General features: G+C 40.0%; 1 protein-coding gene across 1 annotated transcript in view; it reads left to right on the top strand.

The window, feature by feature from the left end:
* The window catches only part of MSH2 (mutS homolog 2), a 71,949-nt gene extending 64,943 nt beyond the window's left edge, over positions 1 to 7,006 (top strand). Inside the window, exons 15-16 of the mRNA XM_007428471.4 lie at positions 3 to 175; positions 5,988 to 7,006. Of these exons, the coding sequence (XP_007428533.1) occupies positions 3 to 175; positions 5,988 to 6,158 (344 nt within the window). The 3' untranslated portion in view covers positions 6,159 to 7,006. The remainder of the gene's footprint in view (positions 1 to 2; positions 176 to 5,987) is intronic.
* The last annotated feature ends 8,683 nt before the right edge of the window (positions 7,007 to 15,689 follow it).

A 15,689-nucleotide genomic window follows, 5' to 3' on the forward strand; every position in this document is an offset into this window, starting at 1 on the left:
AGGGCCTTGTGACCAGAGCTTTGGTATCCATGTAGCAGAACTGGCTGCCTTTCCCAAACATGTGATAGAGTGTGCCAAGGCCAAGGCTCTGGAATTGGAGGACTTCCAGAATATTGGAGTGTCTCAGGAGGAGGATGAAGAACCGGCTGCGAAAAGATGCTACAGAGAGAAGCAGGTTTGTTGAATTTTACTGTTTGCTTATTAAAACATCTATATTCTGCTTTCTATAATTCTTGGGGAATTATTGGCTAAGTTCATAATCATAATGTTATTTCATTTTGGCTTAGTGTGATGTGTCAACCCAACTATTGTGACTTGACAACAGATTTGTGCTTTAGATGGGCAGCCATACAAATCTTTTGAATAAACAAATAAAATTGTAGCTCATATTTAAAAGTAGTAATCTTGACTTGATCAAAAAGAAAAAAAAAGTGCAACCCTGAGTTGAAAATAAACAGCTTATCATGGCTTGTGAATTAAAAGTAGTTTGACCTAGAGAAGACGGGGTATAAGAGAGAAACATTTTGAAACAGAGAACATTGCTAAACGGGAATCTGGATTCTGGTTTCAGGCTGTAAGATTTCTTTATGAGGGAAATCTTAGGGAATCAGCAGCAGCCATTTCAACTTGTATGCTAATTTTGCTGCTCACCCTTTATTGAAGAAAATATTTGTTTGTTTGTTTGGGTGCTTGCAAGCAGGAAAGTCATCTCCTCCTTCTGTTGTTCCCCTGCAGCTGGTTTTTGGAGGCAACATCGAATCTTAAGACTTTAAGCTTTTGATAGACCTGTCCTCTACAAATGTATCTAGTCCTCCTTTAAAGCTTATGGCCATCACCACATCTTGTGGTAGAGAAATCCTGAAGTTAATTATGTGCTGTGTGAAGTGCTTTTGTCTATTCTAAATCTCTTTCTAGTCAGCTTTATTCGTAATTTCTCTCTCTCCATTTTCTCCATGCCATGCATAGTTTTATATGATGGCTGGTATGGGTCTTCCGGGCTGTGTGGCCGTGTTCTTGAAGTTTTGTTTCCTAACGTTTCGCCAGCACCTGTGACCGGCATCTTCAGAGTGCAGGAGCACAGACATGAGCATGTATACAGGGAAGATGGTTTAGAAATTAAGGCTGTGGGGCTAAATACATTGACTTTTAGCCATGGGGCTAAATACATTGATCTCCTTTTTAAATATTGACCAAATCATATGCCGCCTTCAGCTACTGCAGACATTTGCTATCTGAGCGAGTATGAAAGTGCATTTGTTCTCCTCACCCCACTTCTCTTGTCAGTTCCATTTGGAATCAACCTATTGTTCCAAGGGCTTATTAAATAAAATGGGTGTGTTTTTTAATATTGTTTCTAGCCAAAAATATTTTTTTACTAGAAAGTCGTAATTAAGGCTGTTTTAAGTGAACGTTCTTGGAGGGCTTGTGGGTGGCAGAAATTGAGTAAGAAGGGGCTTGGTTTTAGGACCTTCTCCACCTGGGATGTGGGTGGAATAAGACTTTTAATCAAAGAGCCGGTTCAGTAAACTGCTGCTGCTACTTCCACAGTATTTGTGCTCATGTGCCTCTGTTTTGCCAGTTGTCAAAGCACTGATCAATTGGCCAGGCAATTAGTTCTTTTAGTTCTTTCAGATCCAGAGACAATGAACACACCAGTAAGTAGGGAGATTTTAAGCTTTATTGTTAACTCTAGCAAACAGATTTAAACAGAAATACAAGAGCATAGTATAAAGCATAACATACCAAGCAAGATGATAAAACTCTTCCCCTACTGTCGAGAGCTACCATAAGGCAACATTGGAGAGACCCCAAGATGGTTTAGACAACACAGTACCTAGTCTCAAGGCCTGTGTCCATGCTCCAAATTCCAGAGACAATGCCAGGCTTTTTATTGAAGTCTGGCACTGCAATCCCATGACTCTCTTTTGGAGTCAGGGGCTCTGAAAGTAACCTTGACCAGATGTTATACTTGCTCATCAAAAAATTCCAGAGCCTGAGAACTGTATAGATAAGCTAGTGCTCAACCTAAACAGTCCTGAGGGTTTTCCTCCTCCCATCCCACACTTCTAAGTAAAAGTGAAAACCAAGCCAGCTAAACATTATTATGATTCAAAGCCTTCTTAATATGTGCAGGAGAAATCAAACTATGTCACCTAAACTCCTTGAAATAACAATGGTCTTCCGCATTGCCACTACAGCCTCTGCTGAAATATAAGAGAATGGGGAAGCAATCCTGATTGTGCACTAGTTCCTTTAAGACTTAAAGTTTAAGTAAATGTACAACTTCTAAATAAATGTTTTCCTTACTCCTTTCACTGTGGTACTACTTCTCGTTTAAATAGCCATAGGAAAAATATTGAAGAATTATGAATAAACATAAAAGATTCCTTCTGGTATTTTTCTTTATAGTTGCCTTGGAGGAAAGTGTGTTATTTAACTCTAGGTTCAATAAATTGAACTACAGGTAGTCCTTGCTTAATGACTATTGGTTCAGCGACCGTTCGAATGGTACTTACGTCTGGTCCTTGAAGTTATGGCTGTTGCAGCACCCCCACAGTCACATGATAAAAATTTGGGTGCTTGGCAGCCCTCTTGCATTTACTACTGCAGGATGCACTTCAGGACCCTACATCTACCTATTTCCCCACCATCTCTGCCCTTTTGGCTGCCCTACGCTCTGCCCTGCACCCCCGCTGCTCTGCCCTCCGCCCTGACCCCTGTCACCCTGCATTCAGGAAGGCTGTGCGAGGCCAGCAGCTGCCTCATGAAGGACCAGATTGGGCATGCCTCATCAGCAATGGGAGGAAGAATATGGCCTAATGATCACAACTAGGGTTACCAAAATTGCTGTTGCTAAGTGGTGTGGTCATGTGATGTTCTGTATAATGACCGCATTGCTTAGTGATGGAAATTCTGGTCTCAATTAGGGTTGTTAAGCAAGGATTACCTGTAGTTAAAGTTCAATAAAACATTAATGTCTGAATCAGGGAAATGCCATGTAGATTGGATGTTTTCTATGTATGCTGGAATTCCCATTATGCTGAAAGTGTTGATTTCAAATGCTGGATCAATATATGTCATTAATTATATTGTTCAGTTATTGAATAAAAATAAACAAGGTGTTTAATCCTTTTTTTTTTTTTTGGTAGTACCCAATACATAAGTCTGGTACTGAAACTCAGCATTTGTGACAATTAAAAAGTTGCTGTTCTTAGAACTGGCAGAAATTAACAAATTAAATCAGGAGTGATCTTTTCAGTACCTGGTTGTCACCACACTGATAGCTCAGATATCCCAAAACAAGGTCTGTCTATATACAGGTAGTCCTTACTGACTGACTGTCTCATTCAGCAACCGTTCAAAGTTACGATGGTGCTGAAAAAATGACTTTATGACTAATGCCTGCATTTACAACCTTCGCAGTGTCCCTTAGTCATGTGATCACCATTACAGTCAGTACATGTTGTCCTGTGCCTGACCTGTTGTCCCCCCCCCTTTGCAGAGTGGAGAGATTGGAGAGGAAGGGATTACAAGAGAGTAAGCAGGCATACAATGGGGAATACACATTGAAAGGAATGCAGTGGTGCTGGCAGCCCCGAGCACACTTGAGGCTGGGAGCCAAGAGCGTGCTACACAAATAGCCTTTTTTCCTGTTTGTGTGCTTCCTTACTCTCTTGTAATCCCTTCCTCTCCAAGCTCTCCACTCTGCAACTGGGGAAGAGAAAAAATGGGTCAGGCACAGGGGAGATTGCCTACAGAAATCGTTTGGGGTTCCTTCCCTTCCCTTCCCTTCCCTTCCCTTCCCTTCCCTTCCCTTCCCTTCCCTTCCCTTCCATTCCATTCCATTCCATTCCATTCCATTGATGAGATATTGCCATATACATTTTTAAAATGAAAGGAAATATTGTAACAGGCAGACTGTTAGCCACAAATATTTATCCACAATAAATCTGTAATTTATTTTTAGGTGCAAAAAGATTTCATTGTTTTACTGTTAACAAATGAATGATGCACACTTGGAATTCAGTTTTATATAGTTCTGTTTTAAATTTCGAGCCAATATTATCCACCATCTTTGGGTCTCCAGTTGATGTTGGACTACAATTCCTACATTTCTGCCAGGAACCATGGTGGCTGGAAATGATTGGGATGTTCCAGTAACATGAAGACCCATATTTGAAAGAGACTAATATGGAGAATGCAACCAGCATTGATAAAGTAGATAGTACCAGCTTAATTCTCTCTAGAGGTTTCAATCTAATGTGTAGGAGACCAGGTTAGGGAATGTTGGGCCAGCTGAACAACTTCAAGAACACTTTTGCAGACCTAATAAAGGAATTTGTGTGTTAAATGGACAGCTTTATACTGTAGTCAGTCTTTCTTCAGTATCAGAAAAAAAGGCTGTGCTCATGGTCACTCATGTCCTAGTCACTTCCTGTTTGGACTACTGCAGTGTGCTCTACATGGGGTTGCCTTTGAATATTACTCCAGGAAAGTTTATTACAGAAATAACTTTTCCCCCCCAAAATAAATGCAATTCAGAAATGTCAGAGACAACCATATGGGACATAAGTAAAATTTATATGAGAGGAATTCTTATGAGGTTTGCAACAGTTCAGAAGAAAGAATGCAATAGACAGAAATCACAACTGAAAGAAAAAAACAGAACTAGAATAAATCCACAAAACTAGTCCAAAGTGGCTGAAATTGAGAGAATTGAATAAAGTTAAACAACAATTTTTAGAAACAGAAGGATTTTTTTGGTGGTGAGTCAGTGGTCAGAGAATTTAACAACATAGATAAATTTTAAGTAAACCCATAACTATTCAAGGTACTAAAGAAGCAATAAAAAAATTAAAATTGACAAGGCACCAGGCCCAGATGGGCTGACAACCCAGTGCATTAATAAGGACAATGAGTGAAAGTAAAGAGCTTAAACAATACCAAGATTTGGGAAGAAGCATGTATAATCTTGATTTGCAAAGAAGGGAATGATCCAGAGAAACCTCAGTCTTATAGAACAATTTCTTTAGTGAATGTGGATTATAAGCTATTTACTACAATACTAGCTGAGGAAGTTTCTTTCTGAGCTAATCCATACAGATCAAACAGGTTACATTCCCAAGAGGAAATGAAAGACAACAGTAGATTTATAATAAATGCATTTAAATACATTAACAATAAGAAAAAGAAGGCAGCATTACTATTTTTAGAAGCAGAAAAACCTTTTGACAGGTGGCCTTTCTTATTAGTTTTAAACAAAATGAATCTGAGGAAGAATTGAAAGGAGACCATATATCAATGGCAAATAGCAAAGGTCGCAGCAAATGAACACTCTTCGCAGGTTTTCCAGTAAACAAAGGCATCAGGCAAGGGTTGGAAGAATGAAAATATTGTCAAGAAAGGAGGAGGAACCTTGAGAAAGATGACAGAATTTGAAACACTTATACAAAAGCCAAAATCACCTATTAGAACACACACACACACACACACACACAAATTGTCACTGAAATAAGATGTGAAGATGGAACAAATCAAAACGGTATCACAAAGTGGATACAAAACTTCAAAGAAATAATCGCAGTACAAGAATTGGAAAAGCAATGGAAAGAATCAATAACATTTATTCCAAGCTACATATTGGTATAAATGTTTTACAGTTGGTCAATAATTACCAAGACAGACAAATCATATAACAATGTTATAAGAGAGTACATTAGTTGCCTAATAGCAGGCAAGATTTATCAGAACTTTGCCAGGAACAGTTCAATTTGTTTATATATTTTTACTTAGGTTTATTTGCCTATTTTACTCTTTAACAGTTTTATCTCATTAACATTATTTTATTAATCTTATTCTGCTTTGTTACTCTAGCCTGGTCATTGATGAAATAAAGGACTTTGACTTTTTATTGTGAATGCGTTAAAACTTAGTGGTTTGATGCATTTTCTTAAATAATTGACAAGGACATTTTTTTTCTTTTTCAGGAGGGGGAACAAATAATTCAAGATTTCCTTTCTCAAGTGAAAGCAATGCCATTGACAGAAATGTCTGAAGACGATATCCGGACCAAACTAAAGGAGTTAAAAGACCAAGTTTTGAGAAAAAACAATAGTTTTATAAATGGAATCATTTCCCGCATCAAAAATGCCTCATGATGCATAAGTAAAACCACTTGAACTTGTGATTCTTTTCTGATCATAATCTCTGAACTGAGGCCACAACTATATTGTCCTGTCTCACTCCCTTGCAATATTAAAGAAAAGGCCTCAGGAATTGGCATGTTCCAATTTCTTCTCCTCATATTATATAAAGCAGCCAGAAGAGTAGAGTTGGGGAATATATAACAGTAGAGTTGGGGAATATATAACAGTGATAAAGGTATCTAGTCTACGGCTCTGAAGCAGGCAAAAGAGCTTCAGAACTGACACAGGCATCTTCTGTGTTCCTTTTCAGGCCAGATCCAAAGTGCCTTTACCTGCTTTGGATCTGAATGCTACACACTTCTTTACTAAATGCTATAGCCATAAAACTATGCTTCTGGTGCTCTTGAGATATTAGCTGTATCTTGCTGTGTTGCATTTTGCTCCAATCACTGAACAATTCTTGTTTCAGTTTTACTTTAGAAAAATATGTATTTGTTGCATCCTCTGAAACCCTTTCAGGCATATTATAGCCTTGGAATAAATCACACTCCTCCCTGATTAAGAGGCATGTTAATGTCACAGAAACAAGAAGAGCATTTTGCTATTTTTGGTTAGAGGCCCATAGCTTATGCCAATATATTTAGCCCCGAAGGCTAGAACGGAAAAGCATTTACTAAGGGCTGTGGTTAATTTGTGTGTTTGTAAGTGGGTGTCTCTGTATGACCTCCACGGTGTTCTAAACTTGAAATGGTTATCCTTAATGTAATGTAAAGTTTCACTGTAGTATTTTATTCCTGTTTTATTCAAAACATTTCAAACAACTTGAAGTAAGAAAATAAAATAAGTTTGCCTTCACTGTTGCAGGAGATCCTGAAACTGTCTCTCAATGGCATATTATACCCATATTTCTTCAATGCATCTTTGTGGAATTTGATCCTACATGTCTGTTTTATTGTATTATGTGTAGTGCTTTTTTTTAACAAATCACAAAAATATATAAGAAAATTTGCTTCTAATAATTTATAGCTAATAATTTTGCCACTACCAATAAAAGGCAGAGAATTAAGAAAATATTTTAGTCTAAATAAACAGAAGAAATATTCTTGTTCTAATGAAAACTCATTATCTTTTTTACTAATTTATTATTTTCTTTTTAATAATGTACTAATTAGTAATGTCTAATTTATTAACCATTTATTAACCTGTTTAAATTATGATTGTCAAAACAGGTGTATTTAGTTTTATAGTCTGTTGTTTGAGAATAATGCTCGCTCTTAGATAAAGCAAACACTGGGATCCTCCAGGGGCTATATAGTACTGTTCAATTTTCTAATAAACCCTTTAAAGCCAGGTAAACTAATTCACTCATTAAAACTCAAGTACTTTTCTTTAAAAAAAATATATTTCCCTCCTTTTTCTGAAATACATGTGAGCTGAAAAAGAAGCTGTGATAGGGATGCAGCAACAGTGAAAGCTTTGGAATATAAATTGTACTACTGTTGAGAGAGTTTAAGTGCCATTTAACTGTCAAACCTTTTGTGCGAATGAACTTTTATTTTCTCAGCTTATTTCTACCATGGCTGGGTGGTTGTAGTGCAGGCAATATGTGTGGTAGCTTTTCAGTTAAGGGGAGAACAGCGTTGGAAGGAAGGAATGTCCTTTTTCTGGAAAACATGGATCATATTGCCTTTATTTGGAGGTACCCTTTAAAATGTTTTCTGTTTCCATTCAGCACATAGCACTTTGGGATATGTCGTAGAGCAACGTATAACATGCAGGCATGTGCATTGTCTACAGCACTTCCTGGCCTCTCTGTTTTTCATTAATAGAATTGGCAAAACAGTAGCTGGTTTCACATATAGCACTGAACTATAATGCGGTTTGATTGTTAATGGCTTAGTATTATTGTGTAAATGATGCCGTTTTGGTTTGTCCAACAGTTATAATTAGCACATGGTTTATGATCACCCCACTAGCTAAGAAGCTGGTACATATAAGGGTATACATATTAATGTACATATTGGTATCCATAGTGGTCTGTCTTGTATATTTTGTGACAGCTCTTATAAAGCTCTGGCAGGGGCCTTTACTTCTATTTTCTTCATATTTTTGATCTGAAGATGCCACCAAACAAACCTAGCAGTTTTTGAATGCAAAGATTGTAGCCTTACTGTTGCGGTCATGTTCTCTGAAGGCCATCTGCCGGGAAACTAGTTGGCTTCCTTGTGCAGTTGGTTGGCCACGGTGAGACTGCTGGACTAGCTGGGCCAGGGGTCTGATCCAGCAGGGCACATATCCTCTTTCTATTTCATATCTAAGTCTTTGCTTTAGTTACATGTGGAGAGACTCAAACTGTCATGGTCATGACTTCGACAAGTTGTAGTTAGACTGTTGCATGACTTGCTAAGTCAAGGGTCCCTAATCTTTTTGGAAACTTTCTGGAGTACATTTTCAATGTTGTGAAGTTGTAATGGGCACTCTTAGAAATTGCTGTGTGAGAGGACATGGTGAAAGAGGACAAAATAGAAAGAAAACTAGTCAGCTTGCTCCCAACTACCTCCTCTATTCTTCCAAAATGCTTTCTACCATTCCAGCGTATATCTGTCCTTTCTGCAGATCAGGTAGGCAAACTTCCAATCAGAGAAATGGGCTGAAGTTCCCTATTATTTATATTTCTAAAGATCCCTCCAAGAAATATGCAGGGTCCATAAGCAATCTTGTAAATAAATATTATGTTTGCATTAGTGATTGGCTTTGCAGCATGCTAGCTTTCCAGTTTTTCAATTAAAAGAATTCAAATAAAATAACATCTGATGACACCTGTCAGACACTAAGGGGCCACATTGGGACCCAGCTTGGTTAAGAATATACAAATGCTGCCATCTCCCCTCCCCTCCCCATTGTGCACTGCATTCTAATTAAGATGTAATGCTTAATATGCTCTCCAAACTCAAAATGATTTAATTGACTGAATACTTTTCTAATCTGAATATACTTTAGTCAGTTAGTTGGTCTGACATTCTTATATTGGCTGGGATGTTTTGAGTTGTAATATTTTTGTTATTGTTTTAGAGATTCTTAATCCATCATAAAAAAAATTACTGGGTACCTCAATAAGAGTTTCTCATCCAAGCAAATGCTGCAGTGGAGCAGCACCAGCAGATGTCATGTGAGCAGACGTGTGTGCATGTTACATTTTCATGTGTGTAATTACAGAAGTGCCTATCTTGGAGAGGTATAGTAAATGATTGGTATAAATTAGATTTAACTATATTTCCTTCTCTTTTTCTTTCCTCATATCTGAATTCCTTTGGCCTATTATTTTTTACATGTTTTCTGTGCTTTGTATAACACTGCTTGCCCAAAAGGGTATAGCATGATAGGTAATTGTATATGCATGTTTGTAATAGTTTCATAGCTATAAGGAAGACCTGTTCTTCCCAGATCACCAGTTCAGGGGGATAGAAGGGGCTCACAGGGAAAACTGCACAAAGATTATTGGCCATTGCTCATACAGGAGGTTCTTGGGTTAGGACCACTCATTCAGTGACTGTTCAAACTTGCAGTGGCACTGAATGAGGGGGACTTATGACCAGTCCTTGGTGTTCCGGCCTTTGCAGTATCCCCATGGTTATGTGATGATGATCTGGGCACTGGGCTCTTGGTTTGGGGTTATGACATTGCAGTGAGTGGCAGTCACATGATTGTGATTTCCGACGTTCCCTGTTGGTTTCCCACAAGCAAAGTCAATGTGGAAGCCAGCAGGAAGTCAAGTTGTGGTCATGTGAGGTCCTCGCTTAACAACCTGCTCGGTCCTTGCTTAACAGTGGCAACTGAGACTGCCAGGGCAGTTGTCGCTAAGCAATGTGGTCACATGACATCATACTTTATGACCATGTCGCTTAGGGACAGCAATTCTGGTCCCAATTGCTGTCGTAACCTGAGGACTACCTGTACTTTCTGCCTGATGGTATTTTGCAAGCCCTTATAGAGTATGATCTGGCAGGCAACAAACCTTAAGTTTATGTTCAGATTTTGAATCTAGAATGAGAATATGCTATAAATAAACCAACCAAGTTATAGATTCAAAAGATGGAGTGCAACACTGAGGAAAAATATCACACTTTATTGTAAGCAATGATCATTGGATTCCAGTTCATAGGAGAAAGAGGAACAAGAACAAAAGAAAGGGAAGAAATTTTATAGGAGTTGTGACTTGGGGAGTGGGGAATTCTAAGGCTCTGATTCACTGTGGGTTTCTGTGGCCACAGAGGGTGGATCAAATTATTTTTACTTTATGAGAAGAGGGAGGATCACACCTTTTCAAAAGAGAGAGCAATGTTTGGAAATGTCCTTTGTTTCCCATGCTAATGAGTGATGGAGATTAGGTGCATGCCATAATCTAGAAATGGAAAGTCTTTGACTTCCCACCCAGCTACATGGTTGCAGTTTCCTTATTGGATCTGCTGCTGGGCAGTTGCAAAGGCTAAGTCATTGTTTTTTGTTGGCTTTGTCCTGGTGAGCAGTAACTTCTTTTCTTCTGGCCTGACAGGATTAAGGGGGCTTAATTTCACAAACTAACAAAATAACACTTAGGATCATCCAACACAGGTTAGAGCCCTACATGGAAGAAGAGATGCCTCATGTTCAAGCTGTTTTTAGAAAAGCCTGAGGAACATGAGACATTATTGCTGATGCACGCTGGATAATTGAGAAAGCCAAAGAATGCCAAAAAGAAGTCACTGTGCTTCATTAATTATAGAAGGGTTTTTGATTGTATTGATTATGTCAAGCTGTGGAATGTGCTCAGAAAAATAAGAATAACAGAACATCTTACTGTCCTCATGCAAAACCTATATACAGGTCAGGAATCCACAGTATGGACAGAACATGGTGAAATAGACTGGCTCCAGGTTGGCAAAGGAGTGCAACAAGGCTGTATAGTCTTCCCTTATTTATTCAACCTATATGCTGAACATATATTAAGGGAAGCTGGATTGGAAGAGGATGAGCATAGTTTTAAAACTGCAGGAAGAAATATCAATGCTCTGCACTATGCTGATTACACGACCTGATAGTTGAAAATGCAAAGCATCTGCAAGCTCTAGTGATAAAAGTCAATAAGCATAGTGAAAAAGTGGGACTAAAATTAAATATAAAGAAGACCAAGCCAATGACGAAAGGTAAACAACCAGCCTTAGAATTGACAATGAAGAAATTTATTTATTTATTTTATTTATTTATTCGGCTTGTGTGCCGCCCATCTCCCCCACGGGTGACTCTGGGCGGCTCACAATAAAAACGAAGAAATACAATTCTCTCCAAGATGGCTAAAAACTATAAATAATTTAGAAACATATTAAAATACTGTAAAAAACCTCCTCTAATTTTGGCCCTATAAAAATCTGTAAGATGCTTGGGGGGGGGCAACCCATCATCCCACCAGCCATCTCCACAGGTGCGGGCCCCCCTCTGGCCCTCAGGCCTTCTGGCAAAGCCAGGATTTAATACCTTTCCTGAAGGCCATGAGGGAGGGGGCACACCGGACCTCAGGAGGCAGGATGTTCCATAGGGCGGGTGCTACAGCAGAAAAGGCTCTGTGCCTAGACCCCACCAATCGAAATTCCCTGACTGGTGGGGTCTGCGACCTGCCCCCTCTGCTGGACCAAGTGGGACGGGCTGAAGTGACCAGGGCGAGGCGGTTCCTCAGATAACCTGGTCCCGTGCCATGAAGGGCTTTAAAGGTGATGACCAACACCTTGAATTGGACCCGGAAACAAACCGGTAACCAATGCAGCTCGCGCAACAGCGGTGTTATATGTGCCCTCCTAGGGGCATTAAGAACTGTCCGCGCCGCCGCATTCTGCACCAGCTGTAGCTTCCGGATACTCTTCAAGGGTAGCCCCATGTAAAGCGCATTACAGTAGTCCAACCCAGAGGTGACCAGGGCATGAGTGACCGTGCGGAGGTCCCCCTGATCCAGGAAGGGGCGCAACTGCCGCACAACACAAAGTCGTGCAAAGGCCCTCCTGGCCATGACTGCCACCTGCTCTTCGAACAGGAGTCGTGAGTCCAGGAGAACCCCCAAATTACGCACCGGGTCTGTCTGGGGTAGTGCAACCCCATCAAGAACCAAAGATGACAAAGTCCTAGATCTTGAGGCTCCCCGTATCCACAGCCACTCCGTCTTACCAGGGTTCAGCTGAAGCCTGTTGTCCCCCATCCAGGCCCCCACAGCCTCCAGGCACTGCGAAAGGGTAGTCACAGCATCACTTAAGGCACCAGGGATGGAGATGTATAGTTGGGTATCATCAGCATACTGATGATACCTCACTCCATGGTGCCGGATGATCTCACCCAGCGGCTTCATGTAGATATTAAATAGGAGTGGTGAAAGCACTGACCCCTGTGGCACCCCACACAGTAGGGGCCGGGGGCTGGACTTCTCGCTCCCTATCAACACCGATTGGGTTCGGCCTTGGAGAAAGGAGCTGAACCAGCACAGCATTGTGCCACCCAACCCCAACTCCTGCAGCCGACCCAAAAGGATACCATGGTCGATGGTATTGAAAGCCGCCGAGAGGTCAAGAAGAGCAAGGATGGATGCACTACCCCATCCCGCTCTCGCCAGAGATCATCTAAAAGTGCGACCAATGCTGTTTCTGTCCCATAACCAGGCCTGAATCCTGACTGATAGGGGTCCAGATAATCCGTTTCCTCCAGGATCCTCTGAAGCTGCCACGCGACCACCTTTTCTACCACCTTCCCTAAAAAGGGGAGATGGGAGACTGGACGAAAATTGTCCAAGAGGGTGGGGTCTAGCGATGGTTTCTTGAGGAGAGGGCGGACCAAAGTCTCTTTGAAAGGCTTTGGGAACACCCCCTCCTGCAAGGATGAATTAACCACCACCAGGACCCACCCTAGGGTCACCTCCTTGGTGGATCTAACCAACCAGGAGAGACACGGATCTAAATCACAGGTGGTCGCGCTGACAGCCCCGAGGACCCTGTCCACTTCCTCAGGGACAACAGGATCAAACCGCTCCCAGATAACTGGGCAAGAATGCTCCCCGGTCAACTCTTCTGGACCTACTCCACGCTTGGCTTCCAACTGAGAACGGATCTGAGCAATTTATCCATATTGAAGTGCTGGATAGCTTCTGCAGTTTAGAATCAACAGCAAAGGAGCAACTAGTCAAGAAATACGCCACTAACTAGCATTCGGTAGAGCAGCCATGAAGGCCTTGGAAAAGATATTTGGGTACCATGATGTGTCTATACCTACAAATTCAGAATTTGCAAGCAATTGTATTCCCTGTGACAAACTCTATGGAACCCAACGTTGGAGTTTGAAGAAGCAGGATAGAAAAAGTATTGACACTTTTGAACGTCAGTGTTGGAGAAGACTCTTGAGAATACCATGGATGGTCAAGAAAACAAACATTGGTTCATCAAACAAATCAACCCAGAGTTCTTGCTTGAGACACAAATGACCAAGCTCAAATTATTTACTTCACACACATTATGTGAAGACCTAGCTCTCAAGAGAAAGCTCTAATGATGGGAAAGGTGGAAGGAAAAAGAAGAGGATAACCACCAGCAAGACAGATGGACAGTTACAATGGTGATTAGTGCACCGTTGGAAGACCTGAAAGACCAGGTTAGGGACAGATCATCACAGAGAAAATCTATGTGTTGCTAAGAGTTATTAAAGCTGTTAGTACAAACCTTTCTAATAGTTAATGTTAAATGGAAGCCTAGTGAAACTTAACCCAATGTCATATAAAATAAAGCATATTATGAAATAGGACTATTGGATTTAGCTTTGATTTGGTTGAGAATCATGGGTATTGTGGTATCAGTATGTTAAAGGCACCATGTTGTGGGGAAGGCTACATTAGCATCTCTAGCAATGTTGCTGCTTTCTCTGATTGCATTATTCAGGGTAAGCAAATAGTGTTCTAGCTTTATACTGAATGGCTGTTGGGTCTCTTCAGATCTGTGGAATAGTGTAAAGATGCATATATATATCACCATATTGCTCCAAATTAACTCAGTAGAAGAATGTTTTGGAGTTCTGTATGTTGTACTTGAAGCTCTTTGCTTATAAAGGAACTCTTGATAGTTTCTACTCTGGCTGTTGCTGATGATCTAGAGAGTATAACACAATTAGGCCTTGTTTCTGAAAAACAACAGTACTTACCTTTCTCTTACATTTTTTCTCAACTCCCTCGCTTCACCCAGCATTTCTTTAAAACTCCATTTTAATGTCCAATTTCTAAATATATTTTCCTATCCATGTGTTTCAATTTGGTATTTATTTTCATTGGGAGATAGTGAGAGTCAGTGGGAATGCATTCTGACAAGTCATCATACTGATGAAAATAAAATGACATTTACATTTCTCATTGTGCCTGGGTGCACAGAAAGTCGCTAGAAAGAATAAAGAAAGTATATGTTCCGGCACACTGGCATAAGCATTTCGAAGATCAGAATTTAACATTGTCAAATTCACAAAATTGTCTTTTCCCCCCATCTTCTACTTACATCTTTCTTACACAGTAAACATTTCCAGGAGTGTAGGTGTATTGTGGGTGATACAAAGCAACTCATTGTGTATGCAAGGAAAAAACCCTCTTTATCTCATGATTTAGTTTTTTTGTGATCATGGAATCTTTTTATATAAATAAGCATTGTATTAAAAAAAAGACTTTCCAGTTGCAATCTAAAGGGTCATAGTCCAAAAAGAATCGCATTACAGCACATGGTTTTACTAAAAATTAAACTAGATATTACTAAAGCATTCATGATGGCCCTTCACATGTGGCTGTATTTCTTTACTAAATAGCAGCTACATTGTAGATGAAATCAAAAGTGATCCAGATCAGGGCCATGACATTCTGGTCCCGATTCAGACTAATGTTCTGTTCAGTTGGTAAATGGGAAAGAAAAAGATACAGTGACTAATTTAACATCCTGTATAGTTTGGTTCTTAATGGATCACTCATAATGTATTTGTTAAGGTTTCTGGCTACTGAGTGGAAGACAGGTATACTTTCAGGTGGCTATTCCAGTTTTCTCAAATATAATGAATAGAAAGGCATTTTTATTGGAGTGAGCTTTGATATTTCCTAGGTCTCCATAGCAGTAGTTGTGTATTCTCCTTGCCTTTTAGGATGATGCACTGGAAGAAACAAACTCAATTTGCTTTGTGATTACTAGTTACTATCAGTCTGAAGAGAAAGCTGTGAATCAAACAAGCCTATAATCAGCCATTCTAGGATCACAACATAACGCCCCTGTCTGGTTATTTTTTCAAGGTCAACCTCTCTAATGAGAATTGTTTGACAAGGCTCTTCTATTCTTGCAGTGCACCCCCTATTTTTGATGGGTTTCCAGTTTGGGTGCCAACAAGCTGCTTTAATTCTGGCAAAGAGATCCTGCAGGAAATGTAAGTTACATAATTAGAGATTCTGTTGCCTCAAATGCTACCAGTTGGTTTTGCGTGCCATGCATGAAAGGAATGATAACAGAACTAGCAAAA

This window comes from Python bivittatus, unplaced genomic scaffold (genome assembly GCF_059951505.1).
Source record: "Python bivittatus isolate LINGU-HERP-01145 unplaced genomic scaffold, Pbiv_v1 ctg000020_np1212, whole genome shotgun sequence".
Lineage (NCBI taxonomy): Eukaryota > Metazoa > Chordata > Lepidosauria > Squamata > Pythonidae > Python > Python bivittatus.